We start from the raw sequence: 15,789 nt of genomic DNA on the forward strand, positions 1-15,789 counted from the left end.
ACGAAGACTTACACTACAGCTTCTGTCCGATGTTTACAGAGTAGTGCAAAGCGTATTAATAAAGTAATATCTTCTCGCCTAGTTCGATGGTATACACAATTTTAGCTAACGAGAATAGAATTACTTGTCCTAATGATATATTCCGAAACAATCTATTACTAATTAATGCTATCTGGCTTTCGAATTTAAGCATAAATCGAAGTCATTCCTAGGGATTATTTTTCGTTGAGGATTTAGATACCTGTGAATAGCATACAAAAGCATCAGTGCTGAGAATAACGTCGACATTAGAAAACTGGTAGTCATCGTTGGCGTTGTGCTGGTGAGGTGTGTTTCACATTTTTTAAAAATATTCTTGTCTTAATTAATTTAGTGTACAGGTTATATCTGAATACATAATTAGTTTAAAATGACCGAAATGGGTGTTATTTTTCACAAATCACTAAATACGAATGTTGGTACTCGTATTTGTACTCCTACGTCTAACAGCAGACGTTTGAATGTGGAAGAAGTGCCCTCTAGTGACGGAGTGTTGCGTGAAAATAACGAACAGCTGAACAGCGTTAATCCTCCTAGACTTAGCGAAGGTGATGATAATGATGGGATAGAAGCAGATGTTGACACTCCTGGAATCGCAAGTTTCAAGAAGAAAAAGAGCCGCAAAGGAAAAAAACGAAAATGGAAGCCTTATTACAAGCTCTCGTGGTCGGAAAAGCATGCTCTGGAAGAAAGAGAAACGGAAAGAGCAAACCGAATCCGTGCAGAAATGTTTGCTCTTGGCCAGCCTTTGGCTCCTTACAACACAACACAGTTTCTGATGGAGGATCATAATGTTCAAGAACCAGATTACGCTCATATTCCAAACGGTCATCGGCATTACAATCCCGATAGCGTGGATTCCTCAGATGAATTTTACAGTTCACCGGAAGACGAAGAGGACTTTTTACAGAAACAGTTTTCAGAAATATATGAAGATATACATGCAGAAAGGTTAAGTTCTATGTCTAAAACCGAACTTGTACAAGAATGTATACAGCTTGAAGACAAGGCAGAAGAACTGGAAAATAAACTAAAAGCGTTCGGTGAGAATGCATTTCCTAATACAACAGATCAAATTCTTGGAAAAGAAGAAGCCGAGAAAATTAGAATTTTTAAAGAAGAAATAAGAAAGCTTATGGAGAAAAATGAACGGTTAAGGCGTGAAAATGAACTTCTTCAAACTACTATTGGCAACAACAGTGAGTGTTTGTCATAAACCAGACTGTTATAAAAAAATGTATAATTTGTAGATAGAAACATTTATTTTTGATGGTGAAAATTTTATTGCTTGCCATTATCATTTTAAGCACTGTCATTGTAAAAATTTACATTTGCTCTCAAAATATGCATTGTAACACTGGTTTGCTATTAAAATATATGGATAAAATTTGTTAACTGAAAAATATAAGGAAATCTTTACACTTCCATTATTTTAGTTTATAAAGTAGCAAGATTGATGTGAATTGTGTATTATTAATAATTTTTAAAAAAATATTTTGCCCATTAGAATTTATAAGGAAAACGTGCCTCCCTGTTGTTACTAAAGATATGTAAAGGAATCAAAATGTTACATCAGATCATCATATTTGCAAATTCTGAAATTATTAAAGCATCTTAAGTTGTCACTTGGAATGAAATCAAAATTTTAGTGCTTATGGGAATATTTAGTGTATAATGAAGCAACAGGATAAAGAGCACTGATCTGATTTCTGCTCAACAGCAAATGTTAAAATCATGTTAATGATTTTAACATTCATAAATGCACTTTATTTTTTAAATTATCATTTATTGACTAATAATGTTAGAATAAACTTATAATGTTTGTAGGAAGGGAAAAATATTTTTTGACTAAGCTTGAGGAATTATATGGAGATGGGTCTTTCCCTCTTGTCTATTAATAATAATAAAAAAGCCCAATGCCTATCTCTTCATTAATTGCTATTAAGAAAAAAAATCAAGAACAGACCTCTCATGAGTCAGAAGAATCCTTCATGGAAACTGAAAGGTAGTGATGATAATGATAACCTGCCAACTGAAGTCTGCACTTGAGAATCTTAGTTTAGATCTCAGTGATGCCGCATTATTACATTCACTTGTAATCTGGATAGGCTGTTTCATCAGCTAGTTCATTTTGCTCTTATAAAACTCATAAAAAATTTATGAAAAAGATTACAAGATTTTCAGAAGGAAATATTGCAAATTCTTTTTCAAGATGCTGGCATGGTTGGCCAAGTGGTTAGTGTATCCACTCTCCAGCCAAAAGGCTGCAGGTTCGAATCCTGCCGTGGGCATGGATGTTTGCAACCGTCTGTGAAAATACTAGCAGTGGAGACAGAGAGATGTAGAGCAGGTGCCCTTCCTCGATGAGTCTTTGGACTCACTAGAGGTGTTACATAATAATGTTGCTTTATTACTTAAGCCGAAGTTATCTATCAGCATGTATTTATAATTAAGTTGATTCTAGACTGCAACTTTTTTAACAATTAAAACATCCTGACTGCAACAGTATGACTTTTTTTTTTTTGTTAATCATATACCATAATCAGAATTGTGCTGATCAGAAATACCTTGCTGTAGAAAAGTTTTTCACTTGGAAATTAAAGTTCCCAAGAAATTATATTCTTGCTTAATCCTTTATCTAAGTGTAAGCAAACAGTTTCTTCACAATTAGGCTACCTGTATATAGAAACAAATGACTTTTTTAATTTTTCCTTAGTATCCCATAATGCAAAGCATACATCTTTTTTGGCATGGGTAATGCTATGCATTATGGGAAGAGTCACTACCGAGACTAGTTTCGATCTTTATTGATGTCTCATCAGTGAAAATCAGACCTGTAAGAGATACCAAGGTTGAAGTAATGCAGAAATCATCTGATTTTTTTTTTTTTTTTATGACTGCTTTTATGTGTGGTTTGCATTATGGTATATATATATGGTATATCATCATCATCATCATCAAATTCCTGCCATGTACCCTCAAGGGGTGTACAGGATATGATAGTACTACATGAAAAAAATTACATCATTATTAATTTCCTATCTACAATTTTTCTCCAAATCAGTCTGTTACTTGTCAAGACTCCAACATTATCAGATCTTATATTTCTATCGTCTAAAGCACTTTGTACCGTATCAATCCACCTACATCTTGGTCTTCCTCTGGGTCGTTTTGCTGCCAACCTGGTAGAGAACACTTGTTTTGCTAATCTTTCCTCGCCCATTCTATATAAGTGACCATACCACCTGAGATTAGCTCTGCTAACGCATTCCTGGATGCTGACAATGTCAAGTTCTTTCCTGATATCCTCGTTTTTAATATGATATTGCCATTGATGCCATCTGTTCACGCCTATAATCTTTCTCAGGACTCTCATATCTGTGGTCTCTAGTCTTTGGTCAAGTGTTTTACTTCTGAACCAGCTCTCAGATCCATAAGTTAAAACTGCCTTGAACACTGTCTTGTGTACAGCTAATTTAGTGTTCCGACTAATTTCTCTCTTATTCCATATGAATTTATTCAATTGACTTCCCACCATACCAGCTTTACTGATTCTGTTGTCTATTTCTATATTTAATTTGCCATCTTCAGTAAAAATCGTGCCTAAATAGCTGAAATGTTTTACTTGTTCCACAGGTTTTCCATTCACAACACAGTTGACATTTTCAATGATTCTGCCTATTTTCATTGTCTTTGTCTTTTTATTGCTGACCTTCATACCATATCTATTACAACAGCTATTCAATTTAGTCAGAGAATCTTGCAGACTTGTAGCAGATTTATTTAGAAGTATAACATCATCCGCATAAAGCAAAGAGCTGACATTAACATCTCCAATTTTGATATCAGTTTTAATACCACTTTCCTTTATAATGTGATCCATATAGATAATGAATAACAGAGGGGATAATGTACATCCTTGTCTCACACCAGATTTAACATTAAACCATCTTCCTGTACTTCCTTCAATTCTAACTGCTGACTTACAACTCAAATAAAGACTAAGTATTGCTTGATATAATGCCCCATTGACACCATATAACTGCAGCGTATTGAATAGCTTCCCTCTTGGCACCTTGTCATATGCCTTTTCCAGATCGACAAAACTTAAATACAGATCTTTGTTATATTCCCATGCTTTCTCGACTATTTGTCGTAAAGTGAAGATCTGATCCTGACAGCCTCTATTTGGCCTGAATCCAGCTTGTTCTTCACCAAGCTTTTCTTCCACAATTCTTCTCAACCGTTTCTCAAGTATACTTGCATAGATCTTGCCAGGAACACTCAGTAGGGAAATACCTCTGTAATTCTCACATGCAGTTTTATTTCCCTTTTTATATATGGGTACTATGAGAGCTCTACTCCAATCATCGGGAATTCGTCCCTCTGTCCGGGCTTTCTGAACTATGCAGTGCAGCCACTGTAAGACTCTTATACCACCATACTTCAGCATTTCTGGTCGAATATCATCCACTCCAGCTGCCTTTCCACATTTCAACCCTTTGATGGCTTTTTCTACTTCAAGTATGGATATGTATTCCTGACTGCATGCCTGGTCAGTGTTTTTTACCACTGTGCTGTCATCACTGCTTGTTTCATTTAGCAGTTTTTCAAAGTAATTACTCCATACTTCAAGGATATCTTTTTCTCCCGTTTTCATGTCACCTTTATCATCTCTAATTCCTTTTATAGCACTCTTTCCTCCATTCTTAAGCTTCTTCAACAACCTCCAGAATATTTTGCCACCTAGTTGATATTTTTTTCTATATTCTTGCCAAAGTCCTCCATTAACTTCTGTTTAGCTAGTTTTACACAGTGTTTAGCATTCTTGCATTTGTCTCTATATTCTCTAAGAGCACAAGCTGGCTTATTTGCCAGGAACTTTTGGTATGCTTTCTTCTTTTCCTTCACTGCCTCTTTAACTTCCTGTGTCCACCAAGGAGTTCTGATTTTTTTATCCTTACAGACAACCTCGCCACATGCCTCTCTGGCAGAATCAATGTTTTCTTCAGAGTTTGCCACTGAATCTCCAAGGTTTGATTCCTGTTCTCAAACTCTTTCATTTTTTCTTCAATAATCTTTGTGTATTTTAGTCTACAGTTCACATCTGAGAGCTGCTCAACTTTTATTCGCTTTAAAACTTTCTTACATGTTATTCTTTTCGATATGAAATTCAGTTTTATCCTGCTCAAGACTAAACAGTGATCACTTCCAATTTCAAATCCTCTGTACACTCTGGTGTCCTGCACCAGGGAGAAAACATCACTATTAACAATAACATAGTCTATGAGACTTTTCTTATTCCTAGCCTCTTCTCTCCATGTGAATTTGTGCACATTTTTATGTTGGAACATGGTGTTAGTAATGACCAGTCCATGTCCTGAGCAGAAATCTAACAGATATTTGCCATTATTATTAGCTTTGCTCTTTTCTCCAAATTTTCCCAAAATATTTTTGTATGTCTCACAATCAGTTCCTACTCTGCTATTTAGATCCCCAACAAGGACCAACTTTTCATTTTTCATTGTGTCAGTTGCTTTTTCTAAAGCCTCAAAAAAATTCCTCCACTTCTACCTTAGTAGAACCTTCTGTGGGACCATAGGCACAAATAAGTCTCATTGTCCAGTTCCCCATTCTCATATTTGCCCACATTACTCTACTTGAGACTGCCTGCCATTCAAGAAGATTAGCTTCGTATTTTGTGTTGAATACTATGGCTACTCCTTCTTTTCCTTGATTGTCATTGCCTGAATATAACATTTTGTATTTATTGCTCAGAAAGATCTCACCAGTTTTTGTCTTTTTTGTTTCAGTCACCCCTATTATGTCGATCTGGTACTTATCTAATTCCTCAGCTAGCTCCATTTCTTTGCCATTCAGGCTTCTTACGTTGATAGTACCGATCTTTAACTCTGGTGATGTTGAGTTGTGGTTTATTTTCGGATTTGTTCCAGTAGCTGACTTTTTGCTGTTCGCCCTGGTTCCCTGGCGAAAACAATGGGGGCCTTGTTTAACCGGGCGACGTCCCAGCCGGCATGAAATTTTGTCATGTTGTACCATCATTCTATATTTTGGTTTAACCAATAAGAATACAATTTGGTCGGCTAAATCCCAAATTGCCAGCCCATCCTCGTCCGTTCAGTATCCAAGTAGATACCCAACAGGGTGCACCACGAGAAGGTGAGGATTGGACATTAGGTCAGAAGCCCTGGTCGGTTCTCTGCATTCCTTTAAAGGCTATGTGGAGGTCTCCTCTCAGTTATACAGCTTTGACCCTTAAGCACCCCTATATATATATATATATATATATATATATATATATATATATATATATATATATATAGGGGTGCTTAATATGAAGAATGCTTAATTAGAAGCTATATATATGGTATATATAGCTTCTATATACAAATAGCATATGCAGACTTTGTTTGCTTACACTTGGATCAAGGATTCAACAATATAATTTCGTGGCAACTTTAATTTAATTGAAATACCTTTTTATTAAAAATTGTCAAGTTTCTTTAGAAGGAGTGAACATAAGCCATTAGAAAATGAAAATTGAAAGAACACATAATTTTAACTTTGAAGAGACATTTGCATAATAAGCTTATATTCTAAAACTTCTGTTTAAGTGACATAATTTAGATAGGATTTCATTTAAAATGTGACACCTTGCCATTAGGGTATTCCTTTATTGTTTATATATGTTGGTATCATTTTGTCTGTAATCATTTGAATCCAAAATAACAGTAGTATTTCCTTTGTCAGCTTTTAATATTAGGATGTTCTCATTTTTGCTAATAATCTTTCAAAGCATTGTATTCAGCATTGGTGATATTTCTAGAATGAATTAGATTGCTGCCATTACATTTTTGGAAAATTATGGAGACAGCTACCATGTTTGAATAAAACTTTAGTTTAATATAAACCAAAATCCACACTCCATATTTCGACCTTCATATCAAGGTCATCTTCTGGAGCATATACACTATATATATATACAGAGAAACAAGCTACACTATATTCTACATGGTTTGCTAAAGTTACTGACCAACCGTTACAACAATTATTGGCCTGACCTCTGGTGGGAAAAAAAAACTTTACTACATCAACGCAAGTCCTATTATTATCTATTGGTTACAAAATTACATTGGGCTGGAGAGTAACATGTTTATATATATATATATATATGTTTATATATATATATATATATATATATATATAAAAAACATGATTATACATATAAATTTCAACCAAGTTGTATGGAATAGTTTCTAATATTAGCTGAAGGTTGCTTAAAGTCCTAAAGTATGCTAGATACTAAGTATTAAGTAGGCTGAATATGTCCCATCCAGATTCTTGGAATTTTCATGCCGCCATTATTGTTGATATTCGGGTGGTTAATCAGAATTTTGCAGGCTTCTTTAAATTTTCTTTCATACCAGGTTTTTGTATGGTGTAAAGAGCAGTTACTTTTCCAATCAATTTGGTGTAAGGTGTTGAGAGCGTGGTCTGAGAGGCCTGCTTCACCAAAATTGTTATATTTAATGTGTCTTTTGTGTTCTTTTTTCTTTATAGGGATTGTACGTCCAGTTTCGCCAATATAAGGTAAGTTACAGGTGCAGTAGATGCAATAAACTCCAACATATATAAACTGGAGTTTATTGCATCTACTGCACCTGTACTTGGGAAATGGATTAAAACCAGGTTTAAAATAGCTTGGTATCTTGAACACATATATATGTGTAGAAAGTTTTTTTCCTTGGGTATAATATACGTTAGTCTTTTTTTTCTTTCTGCTATGTTCAGGCTTAATGAAATGAAAATAGTATAATGAAAGAATTATACACAAGTTAGTGATCAGAGCTTATTCCACCTTTACCACGAGTTGCCTACGACTTGCACTACTTGTAGGCGCAAACTTGATTTTGTCTGTTTGCTTACTTGGGAAATGGATTAAAACCAGGTTTAAAATAGCTGGGTATCTTTAACATGTGTGTGTGTGTGTTTTGTATATGTGTGTATGTATGTATGTATATGTGTATATATATATATATATATATATATATATATATATATAAGCATGTTGCTCTCCAGCTCAATGTAATTTTGTAACTAATAGATAATAATTTTGAAGTGGATAAATTAACTGTGGAAAGGGTACAAAGACAGATAACAAAGATGGTTTCGAGACTGTACAGTGATAGTTATGGGGATCGGCTGAGGGAATGGACTGCAGAGTTTGTGGATAGAAGAAGGAGAGGTATTATGATTGAGACCTTTAAACTGTTGAGAGGTGGTTACAGGGTTGACACTCTTTCGCTTGGTTGAACAGCAGGAAGGAGTGATGACAAGAGGCCATCCCTGGAAGTTACGAAAGGAAACTGTGAGCAAGAGGGTGAGGAGTGGTTTCTTTGGATGGAGGGTGGTTGAACCATGGAATTGCCTGATGGAGTGGTGAGAGCGAGAACGGTCAAGGAGTGGTATGATAGACTTTGTGTTTCTTAGGGGGGGGCCTCCCCTCGATGAGTCTTGATAGACGTGTTTCTTAGAAAGGACCTCTCACGATGAGTCTTTTGACTCCTTGGAGGCCTGAATAATAATAATAACAATAGGACTTTAGCGTTGATGTAGTAAAGGTTTTTTCTTTTTTTTTTCACCAGAGTTTAGGCCAATAATTGTTGTAACGGTTAGTCAGTAACTTTAGCAAACCATGTAGATTGTAGTGTAGCTTGTTTCTCTGTATATAGTGTATATGCTCCAGAAGATGACCTTGATATGAAGGTCGAAACATCGAGTGTGGATTTTGGTTTATATTAAACTAAAGTTTTACTCAAACACGGTAGTTGTCTCCATAATTTTCCAAAATGTATTCTGATCACCGTGTAAGACTAAAAGAAAAGAATTGCTGCCATTCTTATGCATATGAGATGATATATATTTTGCCATAATGTCAACTTTGAGAATGTCTTTAGCAGATATTGCAAAATGGAATCTTTACGCCAGTATGTCCTTTTGCATATGTGAAAGAACATATGAGTTTAATCGCAGAATATTTCATTGATTAAATTTATGATTTAAGAAATTATTGATTTTCTTTTGTAATGTAATCTTCTGTTTAATTAGCAACGTATTCAGATTTAAATGAGATTAGTCCATCTATTAAATTCTATAAGTCTTTTGGAAAGTTTTGCAATAAATTTAAATGATATTCATATAGTTCTTTGTCTATTTCTGATAAGACAGATGAAGTGTTGGAAATTCTTTCTAGCAGTAGTGCTAAAGAAATTCTTTTGTAAATTACATTGGATTTTTTTTTTGTTCTGAAATGATTCTTCATTCTAAGATATTTTGGAATAATGTCATGATCCCTGCATCTTTTTAAAAAATTCAGTCTGTTGAGAAATCTCTTGTTTTATACATATCACAGTACTTCTTTGCCACAAGCATTGGAGTGCATTGTGAGTAATTAAGAATAGATGGATTGAAGTTTTGTTGGTGTTGAAATGACATTTTATAATAACAGCAAGAAATGTTTGATGTAGATAAATGATGTATTAATTGAGCAAGTGATATTTTCAGCATCACTGAATGAGATTACATCATAATATATGTTTTGCATTTTGTATAATAGATCAGTTGTTGCTTCATTGTCATTCTAGATATTTCATCTGATGCTGAGCTATTATTTTTAGGAGATATAAAATTTTTACTCTTTAAGAGATACATGATCCATCACCCAATTCAGTTTGCACTACTCTAAAACATCTAATCAAACACATCATCATTCTGAATCTTTTCATAAAGGCAGTTCTTAATATATTTGAATAAATATTGTTACTATTTCTAGTTAGTGATTTTAGATCATGGGACAGGATAGAATAAACTTTTGATGACAGTAACAAATAAATAAATTTAAAAAATAATTTTTAGATATTTCACATTTTGTGTGTGTGTGTGTGTGTGTGTGTGTGTGTGTGTGTGTGTGTGTGTGTGTGTGTGTGTGCAAAATGTATTCTTTATATGCAATTTGATAAGTCTTACATCACCATTCAAAATGATGATTCTGAAGCTAAATGAGTAAAAAAAGAACATATATGACAAAATAACACCATCCATGTAATACTTACATCAACAGTTCTGTGTGATATGATTAACTCATTTGATAATTCAAGCCATAAGTATTACGAAATGTTAGGAAGCATAATTAACTTTTAATGATGTTGGTATATTTTGGTTTCTCATTTCAGCTAGACTTTAATTCACTTTTTTCAAATTAGAAAACTATTCATATATCGCAGGATACAGAATTTAGTTATTTACACTAGTTTTTAGAGATATTGTGCATTTGGACACCATTGTCATAAACATAATTATAAAGAAAATACCACTTTATATCACCATTATATCATATTACCTGAATTTCTATTTGTTCCTTGAATATTATAAACAAGTAAAATTATAAATAGCACAAACTGATGCTATTTATAATTAAACGGTCCTATTCTTCAGTGACTTTATACATAATCTGAGTTTGTTGTCTATATTTAATAATTTAGACTACAGGTTTTCTGTAATATGAAATGATATGATAGGAAATCGGAAACAAAAAAAATATATTAAGGACCCCAGTTAATATTTTGCTGAAAAAAACTTTATATATAAAGATAAGATTATTATTTAGCAACACTAAAAGAACATATAATTAATGCAAAATCATGATTATGATATTGATTCTGATTTGTTTTCATGGCAAAAATCATAGTTATATTCTTGAAAGATTATTATTATGGGTATCTCCATGGAGTCAGTAGACTCATTGCGGGAGACCCAAACTAGCAAAACAATATCTGTCATATCTCTTCTTGAATTCATTTACAGACTAAGAACTCGCAACTAAGTCAGGCAATGAATTCCACTCATTCACCACCCTCCAGGCAAAAAACCTTGTTCTCACACCCTTGTTAACCACACTCTTCTTTAATTTCCAGGGATGACCTCTTGCCTCTTGTTCTTCCATCACTATCACACAGCTGAAACATTTCCCCTGCATCAATCCTATAAAAACCTTTCAGTAATTTAAATCTTTCTATCATATCCCCTCTTCTCCGCCTATCAACCAACCTCTGCAATCCACAAGCTCTCAATCTATCAATGTAGGGAGCATTTTTTACATCGCTCACCAACTTAGTCACTCTTCTCTGAACCTGCTCCACAGCCTCCTCATCTCCAAGGAATCCAGGTGACCAGAACTGAGCACAGTAATCCAAATGTGGAAGTATCAACACTTTATAAAGGGGAATAATAACCTCTTTATCTCTGGATGTCAGTGTGTTCCTCAAAAACCAAGTAATCCTATGCGCAATCTTGGAAACCTTAGCAATGTGTCCCCTGAACTTCATCTCCCTATCTACCAACACCCCCTAAGTCCCTAGCCTTATCAATCTCTTGGAGTACTGTTCCATCAATGTAGTACACAGCTGGTAATCTTTTAATCCCAAAATGCATAACTTTACACTTTTCCACATTGAACTGACATCCATTACCTTTTGCCCATTCTACCAGTTTATTTAAATCATCCTGCAAACTTTCAACATCAGCTTGATTTTTTATTATACTGCCCAACCTTGCATCATCAGCAAACAACTGAATATCTCCCTTTAAGCCATTTCCTATATCATTTATATACAAATTAAACAACAATGGCCCAAGCACAGAGCCCTGAGGCACACCACTGGTCATCTGCCTCATCCTGGACTCAGCTCCTCCACCTTATGGTATCTCTCCCTGAGCCATTCTCCTATCCATATCACCAATTTAGTATCCATTCCCATCTGTTTCAATTTGCATAAGTGTTCCATGGGGTATCTTGTCAAAGGCCTTGGCAAAATCCAGAAGTACCACTGTGTAGCCAGTTCCTTTGTCCAACTCAGATGTCATTCTATTATAAAAAGTTAATAGATTGCTAAGGTAGGATCTATTTTTTAACAAAACCATGTTAGCCTCTATAGAGTATTATATCCTGATCCACCCATTCTTGAATTTTGTCTTTAACCAACTTTTCCAATACTTTTACCACTACTCCTGAGATGGTGATTGGTCTGTAATTAACTACCGCAGTTTTAGAGCCACCTTTATGCAAAGAAACCACTTTGCCCAACTTCCACTCCCTAGGGACCATACCCGAGTTCAAACGTAAGTTAAATATCCACGTAAGAGGGGTTGACAGTTCCTTTGCACATTCACACAACACCCGAGCTGATATTACATCTAAACCTACAGCAGTGTTTACATTTAAATTTTGCAATATATTAAATATCTCTGATTTCTTAACTTCAATTCTCACATTAGTTATTGCTACAGGTACAGAGATATCCTCACTTGGGTGATACTTTTGAAAAGTGATCACTCAGTAACTTGACTATTACATCTGATTTTGTCACCTCAATACCATCAACACTCACTAAAGTTATCCTTCTGAAGTCATTCTTCCTTTTACTTTCCACATAGTGGAAGAACTCTTTGGGATTACCCTTGATCTCATTGGCTAAGGTCTTCTCATAATCTGATTTAGCTTTTCTTACTATGCTGGTAACCTTCCTAGCTTGAGCCTTGTACTGCTCATGGGTGTACTGATTGCATTTCTCCTTGTACATTCTCCATAACATTTTCTTTTTTTGCAGATCAAGCTTGATACTACTGCTCATCCATCTAACGTCTACCTTGTTTGTCTTCCTGACCATGGGGACACAATCTGATATTTCTTTCCTCAGATACCCGCTGATTTTATCCCATGCACTGCTAACATCTTTCCCCTGCAATATGTTCTGCCATGGGATGGCTGCAAGCTCACTCCGAAGCTTGTTATAATTGCCTAACCTGTAGTTCCATATATACCTCTTCTTAACAGAAAAATCCACAGATTTCGCAACCTCCCAAGTCAATACCACATGATCGCTTTCACCAATTGGAGGTAACAAGGACACCTTACTTATGCATATATCCTCTGAACCAATATTCTTGAATTTTGTATTTAACCAAGTTTTCCAATACTTAGTTCGCTTGGTTGAACAGCAGGAAGGAGTGATGACAAGAGGCCATCCCTGGAAGTTACGAAAGGAAACTGTGAGCAAGAGGGTAAGGAGTGGTTTCTTTGTGTGGAGGGTGGTTGAGCCGTGGAATGCATTGCCTGATGGAGTGGTGGGAGCGAGAATGGTCAGTGAGTTTAAAGAGTGGTATGATAGACTTTGTGTTTCTCAGGGGGGGGACCTCCCCTCGATGAGTCTTGACAGACTTTATGTCTTAGGAAGGACCTCCCTCGATGAGTCTTTTGACTCCTTGGAGGCCTGAATAATAATAATAATAATAATAACCAGGTCCAACACTCTCACACCACGTGTCCCTTCAGTTATGTGCTGTTCTCGTAGAAGATGTATGAACTCCATTTCCTTTTTGCTACATGATATTTCCTCCTTCCAATTAATATCATCATAATTAAAATCCCCCATAATAATCACTAAACCTGCACTCATTGCACTAATTTGCTGATGCATGAATTCAATATCTCCCCCTGTACCCCCTGGCCTATAGCAGCATCCAACTGTATATTTGGTTGCTTTGGTCACTATTTCACACCAGACCACCTCAAATGAACTCTCATTCACATGTCTATCATTTTGATATACTACTTTCTTTGGCTGCAACACATCAGCTCTATCATCAGCATTATGGTTACAATTACCAAAAAAAAAAAAAAATTAATGCAAGCATTATTTATGGAAAGTTGAATATGTTTTGACTTTGAACTTGAGCATGTTATATATTATTATTATTATTTGTGACACCTCCAAGGAGTCCGAAGACTCATCGCGGGAGGACATCTAATGTACAACTCTCCATCTCCACTACTACACAGAACCGCTACTACCAATCACCCGCATCAATGCCATCTACCACCCACTACCACCACAGCTAGTATTTTTTTGTCTGTAAATTGCGTATGTTCTGAAGGGCCGATTTGTTTGTATGCAGGATGAAAAACCAGAGTTTCTGGGAGAAAAACCCTGCTACCTCCGTATGAGATCAGCTAACTCACCTTCGATTGGAAAAGTCCATATAAAGATTCCACCTGTCATGACGAGAATCGAACTTAGGCCTTTTCCAATTGAAGGGTACAACTTACCGTCGTTCTTCCAATTGCGCTACTGAGGCACACAGCATTGCCATCCATCACCTTCCAAGGGTATTAATATTAATCACTGCATCTCGCAGTCGATTAAATTTCCATCTACATGAAAAAGCATTAGAAATTATGAGGTTACAATACAAGATTTCAGCAAATAAGTAGAACTGTGAGACCACTATCAGGAAAGATTCTCATTTGAAATTATATAAAGCTACAACAGTACCATTTCTAATTTATGTTTAATTCACAATTTTGTCTTGGGAAGATAAACAATGGATACAGTGCCAGCCTGGTTAGGTGAGTGGACAGTGTTTCTACTTCCAAACCTATAGGCTGTGGGTTTAAATTCTAATGGCATGGATGTTTGTGAATGTCTTTAGGTGGGTGTCAGATGATCTTCAAGCAATTCTAAAGTTTTATTTCTGGTCTCTATAGCACTGTTTTTGACTTATCTACTGATTGTGACTACTGATATTTCACTCATCCCACTCAGGAAAATATCAGTAGTCACAAGATTCTTTTGAAATTGATAAAAAAAAAATAAAATAAAATAAAATAACCTAAAATAGTATTATTGTTGTAGGCCTCTTGGAGTCAGACTTAACATTGACCAGATCTAACTGTTACAATATAATATCCATCATACTCTATCTTATTTGCTATTTGTGCAGTCATCCATTATGTTTGTGACAATGTATTCCATTTCTGATTCTTCCCATGAAAACAAAAAAACCTGATGCACTGGGAAACTAAACCTAAGGAACCAAATCTTAGTTATTCCATATAAATGAAGACCAAGTTTTTAAAATATCAGTGTAAATTGCAGTACTAACAGTGTGGATTATGATATCAAGAAATTCCTCTCTGCAGACTGATTTTTGTGTGATCTGTAATCTGCTAATTTCCAGTGATGATAATTAGGTGATATATCCCCCATTGCTGGAGTTCACTGCCAGTATCCAAAGAGCATTATTAACACCAGACCTCTATGGAGTCAAGACTTGTTGCAGGAGATACTGTTACATGCAAAACCCATCAAATCTTGCTTTAAACTCAGTGTGTCTGCATTTATCACACTGTCAAGCAATGCATTCCACTAACCAGCCATTCTTCGTGCAGAGAATCTGCCCATTATGCTCTTGCTCACACGATCCTTATACAGTTTCCATTCTATGAAAAATTTCCCCAACGTTAATTCAGTAACGACCCCTTATTAACGTAAATGATTCAATCATATCCCTCTCCTATTCATGAGGCTTTGTAAATTGCATTTCCTCATCACCATGGAAACCAGGGGACCAAATCTGGGCACATTAATTCATGAGGCCTGAGCAAGGCCTTGTATAATGGAACCATAACCTCTTTATTTCTGCGCACATCATTACTATAATCTAATGTGATAACTTCACAACTGGTGCAATATGACTCCTGAATTCAAGTCCTTGTCCACTCCCACTGCCACTCTCAGGTCTCAACCTTCTTCAGAATTTCTTCAAGTGTATACTTTGCATCCCATTGGAATATCATTAATATACAAGTTAAATCAAACAGATCCTTATTAA

The 15,789-nt window shown here is 35.4% G+C and overlaps 1 protein-coding gene across 1 annotated transcript; it reads left to right on the top strand.

The window, feature by feature from the left end:
• Nucleotides 1-307: 307 nt before the first annotated feature.
• Nucleotides 308-2,744, top strand: Hexim (Hexamethylene bisacetamide inducible). The gene has a single exon (XM_090402915.1). It carries the CDS (start codon nucleotides 410-412, stop codon nucleotides 1,253-1,255), a length of 846 nt encoding a protein of 281 aa, XP_090259041.1. The 5' UTR covers nucleotides 308-409; the 3' UTR covers nucleotides 1,256-2,744.
• The last annotated feature ends 13,045 nt before the right edge of the window (nucleotides 2,745-15,789 follow it).

The sequence above is a fragment of the Typopeltis vanoorti genome, chromosome 13, assembly GCF_054136105.1.
Source record: "Typopeltis vanoorti isolate ZY-2024b chromosome 13, IOZ_Tvanoo_1.0, whole genome shotgun sequence".
Classification (NCBI taxonomy): Eukaryota; Metazoa; Arthropoda; class Arachnida; order Uropygi; family Thelyphonidae; genus Typopeltis; species Typopeltis vanoorti.